A 9162-nucleotide genomic window follows, 5' to 3' on the forward strand; every position below is an offset into this window, starting at 1 on the left:
CAGACCCTCAAACTTGTTGAGAAATTTCACTTAAACCCTTCAACTGAGACTCGTACCATCTAAACCCTCCAAAATCACTTTTACTGTGCCGCTTAGACACACAATAAAAATACAACCAAACACCAAAGCTGCGTGTAATTCACGCACTGATGTAATAAAAAAGCGATGAATAAAACGATGACATGTGTCACATGGGCTCAAAATAATAATAAAAATGAATTTACAGTTTAAACAATGATCAACCAAAAACAAAAAAGGAAAACTTAGTTTTTACTCCCCCCACCCCCACCCCGCGTCCTTACCCCCAGCCAGCAACCCGCCCACCTAACCCTTTCCCCTCTCTTTGTTATTCCCCTCGTCACCCGCCCCGTCCCCACCACCACTCCTTCGGCGAGCTCCTCTTTTTCTTTTTCTTCTTATAATAAACTAAAAAGAAATTCTTAAGAGAGTATTGTTTTTCTCCATACCAAATCACATGAACGGAGATGGCGGTGATGGGGTAGTCCGGTGGTGACAGGACAGCGACAATGTTAGAAAGAAGAGGAAAGGGAGGAAAATTAGTGGATTCAGAATTTTTTTTCTTTTGTGAAGAATGAAAAGAAAAAAAAAAAAAAAAGAGGTACAGGAGGAAAAAATTGCAGAGGTTTGGGAAAGTAAAAATGGGACGAAGAAGACGATGACGTGGAGGGGTGGGTTGCTTTCCTTTTTTGATTAAGTTATTATTATTTTCAAAAATGAATAAAGAGTCCTCTTTAGTTATTTACTTAGTGCCAAGTGTCAACAAAAGAAAGAAGGTATAATCTTTTTCAAGAAAAAAAGAAAAAGAAAAATATTGTTTGGAATCTACTCACGCGCCCAACGAAAGTGAATTACAATTTTTTTAATTTTGTATCCAATTGGTACATTAAAAGTGATTTTAGAGGGTTAAGATGGTATTTCAGTTGAAGGATTCAAGTGGAATTTCTAGACAAATTTAAAGATAGTCGATGACTTTAGCCTAATTAATTAAAGTACCTATGAGCATGTAATGCTTATCAATCATTTTTTTGCACGGATTGCCCTTCTTTTGGGGTGGTCTTTAAATTTTGCCCTTCATATTTGTGGTCTTTAAGTTTTGCCCTTTGCTTGGAAAGGTGAGCGAATACATGAAGTTCTGGGTTCGAACCCCCGCTCAGGCATAAAATAAAAAAATAATTTCGCCAGGCAAGACTGGGGGAGTGTATGCCGGATCCAGCATACAATCTTTAAGGAAAAGCTAAAGTTATGCCGGATCCGGCATAACTAAAAGTTTGTCCCATATATATATGCTTCACGGTAAAGTCTGCCGAAGGGGGCAGACTTTTAGTTAAACACAACTAAAAGTCTGCCCTCTCCAGCAGACTTCTAGTTAAACACAACTAAAAGTCTGCCACCTCCGGCAGACTTCTAGTTAAACACAACTAAAAGTCTGCCGGAGGAGGCATAGCAAAATTTAAACTTTGCCTTATAAGGAAAACTTTTAGTTATGCCTTAAGGAAAACTTACGCCTTATGGGGCATACTTTTAGTTATGTTTTATGGGGCACACTTTTAGTTAAGGCATTACTAAAAGTTTACCGTGAAAAGTTAAAAAAGAAAATACGTATATATGCTTCAAGGCAAAGTCTGCCCCCTCCGGCAGACTTTTAGTTAAACATGACTAAAAGTTTGCCGGAGGGGGCATAGCGAAATTTAAACTCTGCTTTGCAATTTTTTTAAAATTTTTTGATTGAGCGGGGGTTCGAACCCGGAACCTATGAGTTTTAGCCGAAGGGTAAAATTTAAAGACCATAAATATAAGGGGCAAAATTTAAATATCACCCCAAAAAAAGGACAATTCCATCAATTACATAGTCACCTTATGGACTAACCCAAATGGGCTCTTTATGGTATCAGTCCAAATTTTTGTGACATTTTTTATTTTTAATCCAATTCAAAAAGAATGATACATTTATATCTTTCATAATAATTTAATTTTAAAATTCATATTTTAAGTTTGACGAAATAAAGTATAACTGCACAAATATTTCTAATGTATTTAAAATCAAAATTTTCAAAAAAAAATATTTTTTTTTCTAGATTTTATGCCGAATAAACATCCTGTACATAATTGGGAGGGAGGGGAATACTGTATTTCTTTTCAGCTGCAAGTTGTTAAACAAAATACAAAAAGCACGGGTTTGTCCCGCCTTTTGTCTTTATTTTATGACTAACTATGTGACACTTTTTCACCTAATCCACTTTGGACCCCCAAAAAAACCTACAAAAGGTCAAAAAGCAAAAACTAAATTACAGAATGCAATATTATCAATCTTTAAAGATGTATTCCCTAGATATATTCATCAACGGCTGTAGAGAATCTAGAGAAAATTTCCTGGCAAACAAGAATGGATCATGCCGTTTATTAGCAACAGACAAATCAGAACCGTTGATTTCTTCATCACCATATCGAGGCCGGGCCAATCGTAAGGTCAAGATCAATTCTGGAGACACTTCACTTGCAGTGTAAGTACGAGGATGCCCTCCATGACTACCCTTCCAGTCCACGTGTGTCAAAGTAGCTGGGACACAACCCTGCGGTTAGAGTTAGGCAAACTCAGCTCGTGAAGACCTGACTTGTCTAACCCGCCCAAGTTTGAGCGGATCATTGACCAACACAATTATCAATTCAGTCTATTTCGGCCTAATGCAATTCAGCTAAGTTGACCTAATATGCAGCCCAAATTGAAAATCTTGTCAAAGTATTTTTTAAAATAATACGTTAAATATAGCCATTATAAAGAGAAAAAAATAATTTTGTTATGTACTACAAAATGACTGTCCTAATTTATGTGGCACAATTTTCTTTTTAATATGTCTCAAAAAAATGTCACATTTCTATATTTAAAAATCATTTAATTTTATGATATGATTACAACGATACAAATATCTATGACTTATTTTGGATCATAAATTTCATTTTTTTTTTCAACTCTTTGTTTCAAATTGTGTCATATAAATTGAAACGGGAGTATAAAAGACTAAATACAGAAATTAAAATTTAATAAGAATTGAATGCATTAAGTTATGATCCGCTTTTAACTCATTTTAGCCCAAATAACTATTAACCCACACAATACAGTCCACGACTCCCCAAATTCAGCCAAATTCAGCCAACCCACCTATTTAACCACCCTACCTGTGGGTCTACCATGTTGAGTAGCGTAGAGAAGTATTGCTCCTCTGGATAACACGTGGAAGCTTCTAAGCAAGGTAGCTTGAACTTTGACCATAACCTCCTGTCACGCACAACTATCCAAGCATGCTTACGCTTTATTACAAAAAACTGGGACCCAATTCGAAAATCATCAAACTTCACCTCAGGTAACATAGCGTGTTCCCCACGCGCCGCATATCGACCGTATGCCCAACTCTCATTTCCCAGTACTTCAATGAAGCTCTTTCTTGATTTTGTAAGAGTTGTGTAAGTGAAATTGAAAGAACGTAGTGGAATACAAGATGGGGAAAGAAGGGCAAACATGTAATTATACTTGTCGTGGAGAAGTGCTCTTGCGAGTAACCGACGCGCCGCAGAGGTGAGAGTTGGGGAATGGCGGCGCGTGGGTTTTGAAGGGATTACACGGTGAGCAAACACGCCTTGAAATGGTGGTGTATAGTTGAAACGTGGGTCTGCATGTATGTATATGTTGTAAAGATTTTTAGGTGTGTTGTTGAAGAAAATTTCCCATAATGGGGCAAATGGAAGTGCAGTAGTTGTGAGAAACATAAAAGCTAGCTTCTTTGGTGCTGTAACTAGTTTGGGTATCGGGCTGAGTCGTCCAGCTTCCTGGAACAACATTGAGTCATCATCATCAACTTCCTCACGCGAAGCTATCAGTGTCGGCGGATTCAGAATTTGAAGTTTATGTGCTCCTACAATAATCTCAAATTAATTTATAATGATAACTAAATTCGAAATAAATGAAATTTTGGATACATATATAGAGTCGGAGCAAAAGTTACTGCGTTCCCGAGAACCCGTACCTGAAGAGGTGGATCCACCCCTGGCTACTGGTGGAGGTAATCTTGCACTATGAATTTCCTTGTTTTTTTCTTGGGTTTTGTTTGTTGATATTGTCTTAGGGTGTATGATGTTACTAGTCGTGTTCCTAGGTGGTGTGTTGGTGGTGGGGACTGAGGAGGAAGTAAGAGGGGTGGTGATAGTGAAGATAATGGCAAGGGGTAAGCAAAGTAAAAGAGCACAAAGTAGAGAGATTGGAGAAGGAGAAAGCATGGTGATGGGGGGCGGTGGGGTGGGGTGGGTTATGAGATGAAGATGGTGAGATTTGGTAGGGTTGAGTTAAAAGTCCACTAGTACTATTGGGACTTGGAAAAAAATGGAAAGGATGAGTGAAACATACAACATAGAAGCAGAAAATAGTAGAGTACAAAAGGATTTCTTTTTATTATGTGTATATACGTATGCGTAAGCTTTGTATAATTTTTGTTTTACGTTCATTTTGATTGTGCTGCCATCATTCTTTATATATAAGTAGATTAATCAATGTTTTGGAATGAAGCGTAGGTGTGTGAAACGGGAAGTTGGTCCATCCTCCCATCGTCTTTCTCGTTGGTTAAGTTTGGATCATTATCTACGTGGCAAACATGCATGTAAAGGTGGGACGATGTTTTGGTGGCATTGAGAATTAAAGTGTCCCCCCACATGAAGAGTAAAATAAGAGATGCTTAAAGCTCAGTCTGGACTCGAGTTAGTCGTGTAATAAAGAGTGCAAAACAATGTGATCTTGTTTGGTAACGAAGGAATGAAAAGGAAAGGAGAGTTTATAAAGGAAAGAAAATAAATGCTTTAAACTTTCGAATACAAAATTAAAATGAGCTGGAAGAAGCTTATATTTGTGTAGAGGACAGATAGCATATAACAACAAAACATAGATGCGCTTTTTGTAAAGGACGGAGCATATAAAGTTGACAAAAGGCATATGAAAGGGGAAGTTCTTATTATTTTGTTACTCATTGTTAATGGCTTAAAACTACAATCGTTATGATCGAGGGTAAAGGATTAGTAATTTGCTTTTTTTTGTGTGTGTGTGTTTAAAGATACAGAGGGTCGCTATATATTTGTTAATTTTAGTAGTTGCGCGTAACCTTATTTGAAGAATATTTCATAATCCTGCAGTCAAGAAAGAAACCTACTTTAATAAGTCATTTATTATTGATAACATGTTGTAGTTTTATTTTGTTTAAATGATGAAAATATTCTTTAAGTTAATTATCATGTTGTTATAGATGATGGGATACAGATATAAACAAGGAAAGCAATTCTAGTATCAACTTTTCATGTAATATAAGACAATACAATAGTAGATTTTAGGCAAACAAAATATTCGAAAAATACCTCTTGAAGCATGACAGCAACCGTGAAACAAGCCTTCGCATTTCTACGATCTTTTGTTTTGTTGTGTGACCCAAGAAATTTCTAAACTTTAACACTTGTGTGGGCAAGCATTTCTTCCGGAAATAATAATCATTCATGATTGGAAAACCTATATGTGTAGCAGCATATTTTTAAGGTATAAAAACCTAACCTTCTTCAAGACCTGTTGGATTTTCTTTTCCACCAAGAAAAGGATTTCAAAGTTCTAAATTGACTCAGACACAATAAGAACCACATAATTAATTGTCAGCCTTCATACTATGAAATTAATTAGATGTTTTTTAAATTATTTCTATCATAATAAATTATGAATTATTTCACTAAAAATTTGTAACGGCACTCATTTATTGAATTTCGAATTATTTTATCAAAATTCTATTTAACTCCCATGTTAATATTATTAGATGGGGGAGGCCTAACTGAGGTCAAAGCTCAGGAGATGAAGGAGAAGTTGGGGGCATGGGGAGTAGTTGGACGTTGATAGTATATGGGCTAGGATAGTCGAATGCATCTAGGAAGCAGCTAGAGGGGTCTCGAAGGGCAACCCAGGTGGACGTAAAGGGGATTAGTGGTGGAATGGAGAGGTCCAAGGAAAATTAGAAGCCAAGAAAGTTGCGTATGCGGCGGAAGTGGAAAGCGTCGACGAGGAAGACAAGAGGGGGAATAAGGAGAGATATAAGGCAGCGAAGCTAGCAGTCACGGCGGCTAAAACGACATCTTTTGAGCACTTGTATAAAGAGCTCAAGTGCAAAGGCGAGGATAGGATGTTGTATAGGCTCGCCAAGACGGGAGAGACGAAATCTCGCGGCCTGGACCAAATGAAGTGCATCAAGGATGAGAATGACGATGTGTTGGTAGAAGACGCACACATTAGACGGAGATGGCAAGTGTCACGACCCAACTAGGGGCCGTGACGGGTACCCGGAACTAGCTACCGAGCAGCGCTCGCTTTACTACTCATCTTACTCATCTAATGCTCTTTTGCAATTTTTAGTCATGGAAGTGTAAAAAAGCATATATTTTATAGAAACATAAACGCTTTATACTTATTTGCCTTTCGGCTATCAAAATAACATACATATATATACATAACAACATCATGTGAGACTATATAACCCACACTGCGTATCTACGAGCCTCTACTGACATACTATATACATAGACGAAACAAGACTCCGTCATGCCCAAAAATACACATATGTACCAAAAGAATAACCATAAGCACCTCCGAACAATGGAGTGCTCTCTATCAACTGACAGCTACTGAGGATCTGGGCTAAGCTCACCTCCTTGTCTACCTGTGGGCATGAACACAACGTTCAAAGAAAACGGACGTCAGTACGAATATTGTACTGAGTATGAGAAGCATAAACAATGAAGAAAGACATCAATAATATAATGAGAACATCGATATGAAACATCTGGATCTGAATAACAATCATATGGAAAGTAATGCATACCGTCTTACTCATACTCATCATCATATCATATATGCATAATATGCAAGTTGTCCGTCCATGTCGAAACGGTGTGATAATCAATAACATTAGCCCGCGTCCGGGGTACCATCTCATGCCGCCCACTAGTGGTGTCTGCCCATGCCAAAAGGTCATGGTGTATCCGTATAGCTGCCCGACCAACTGGGCCCGGTGTGATGCAATCATATCATGCTCATCATAAAATGCTTACTATCATATACTTATCAAAACATGCTTATCTTATCATAGTGCATGCATGAAGCTCAAGATCATTTCTACTCTATCGGGGTGACGTAAGGTCGTGATCCCCCGATATCATTATGGAGCAATTTTTGACATTCTGCCTCACCTTGAAGGAACTAGTACATAAGGTGAGTGTAGGCGACAATAACCTCATTATCAATATAGCATCATCATACCGTATCTCTTATCTTATATAGACATTTATGAATGTAGGCTCTTAACTTTCCGGAAAATGGAAACTCATGAAGAGGATAAAGAGTTTACGCTATAGGATTCATGCCATTAGAAGGAAAGGACTAGCCTCACATACCTTGGTCGTTTAACTAAGCTATCGCTCACTTGTTCTCCTTCGGTATCACGTCGTTACCTTCATGAGAGAATTCGAATTAACATTAGTTAATTGACTACAAGAACGAATCGTTAATTCTAGGAAAAATTGGGCAGCACTTCCTTTGTTTATAATACTTTTCCCATGTTCTATATCAACTCCCAACATTCACAATACTACTCACCATATCACAATCAACAATCATCATTTATGCATATTTAGCAAAATCCACCATTTTCCTCCAATTTTCCCCATATTTCTACTTATAGCTCATCTTTGTGCTTTCATGCATTTAATGCTTGTTTCATGATATACACATCATTATTGTTGACACCCAATTTTGTCCCGCCTCTCCTTCGAAATACCTATTTACGCTTCTAATATTTTTTTTGGAAAATTAAAAATATATATTTATATTTTACTATAATTATTAACCTCTTATCAATGCCGGCGTTTCATTATTCCATTACAGTTACTAGCCATCATCATCATCATTATTATTATTATTATTATTATTATTATTATTATTATTATTATTATTATTATTATTATTATTATTATTATTATTATTATTATTATTATTATTCACAATTTTTATCATTTCGGCATTTTACCAGCTTACGCACACGCATTGCATTTATCTTTGCATAATTAAATAATAGTGTTTATTTATTGTGGATTTTCGAAATATTATTGCACGGCTATTACAACGCCATTTTTTATCTGAGCACTAATAATTGTATATTTTATATTAAGTAATATTTTAACACAAGTTATTTAAATAGGTCTTTTATTTAAATGTAGTAGCCCAATCAACCCATACTATTTTCGGACCAATTCATAAATCAACCCACATTTTTAATTTACCTGGCCACATTTTAATTCACCCCAGCCCAAATAATTAACCAACATTTCGGACCAACCCATTCTTTTTAACTTTGCCCAACCCATTACCCATTAAACCCGGTCCAGCCCACACCACCGACCCGACCCGAACGGCCCAATCTCTTTCCTAAACCTAAGTCCCCTCCCCCCTTTTTCTCTTTCTCTTCTCTTTCCCTTTCCTTCATCAGCCGCCCCATCCCTCCTCTTCTCTCCCTCTTTTATCGTCATCTCCCCCACGTTACCTATACCACCTCCACTTCTCCCTGTTCCCCACGCCACTGTCGCCTCCACCTTCTCTTGTCCCCCACGCCTCTGCCGCCTCCACTTCCCTCTGTCCCCGCTCCTCTTCTCCCTCTGTTCCCTTCATCATTTCCTTCGACCCAAAACCCTATAAAATGGGGTTGAATCGTCTGAAAAAGGGAGGTTTTTGAACCCAAAAAGAATTCCCTTGCAAAAAAAAAAGAAGATCATCGAAAGACACTGGAATCAGATCAAAAACCCTAATAAAAAAAAAAACAAGATCTTGAACCCCCAAATTCCCTAAAATATATTAATCCTCAATAGTTGCAATATTGCTGGATATCGAGTCAAAAAATTAAACCATCTTTTCTGTTGTTTTTTCCCTCGGTATTTGTTTAGTTCGAGTGTATACGAATCTGGGATTCATGGTGTTTTCGAGGTAGATCGAAGGATCCGAAGCCTCACTTCGCTGCACCCGAAGAAGGTGCGTCAATCCCCTTCTGTTTATTTTTCATCTTCTGCATTTTTAGCTTCTTA

At 37.4% G+C, this 9162-nt stretch overlaps 1 protein-coding gene across 2 annotated transcripts; it reads right to left on the reverse strand.

The window, feature by feature from the left end:
- Window positions 1–2098: 2098 nt before the first annotated feature.
- On the reverse strand, window positions 2099–4579 carry LOC132606048 (glycosyltransferase BC10-like). 2 transcript variants are annotated; one of them, XM_060319358.1, is made up of 3 exons: window positions 4041–4540; window positions 3196–3929; window positions 2099–2591 (listed from the first exon to the last, which is right to left on the reverse strand). In XM_060319358.1, exons 1-3 carry the CDS (start codon window positions 4288–4290, stop codon window positions 2325–2327), a joined length of 1251 nt encoding a protein of 416 aa, XP_060175341.1. In that variant the 5' UTR covers window positions 4291–4540; the 3' UTR covers window positions 2099–2324. The 2 variants fall into 2 exon arrangements, with proteins under 2 accessions (XP_060175341.1, XP_060175342.1); XM_060319359.1 differs by having other exon boundaries at window positions 2458–2591; window positions 3179–3929; window positions 4041–4579.
- Between the last annotated feature and the right edge of the window lie 4583 nt (window positions 4580–9162).

The sequence above is a fragment of the Lycium barbarum genome, chromosome 8 (genome assembly GCF_019175385.1).
Source record: "Lycium barbarum isolate Lr01 chromosome 8, ASM1917538v2, whole genome shotgun sequence".
NCBI classification, from domain to species: Eukaryota; Viridiplantae; Streptophyta; class Magnoliopsida; order Solanales; family Solanaceae; genus Lycium; species Lycium barbarum.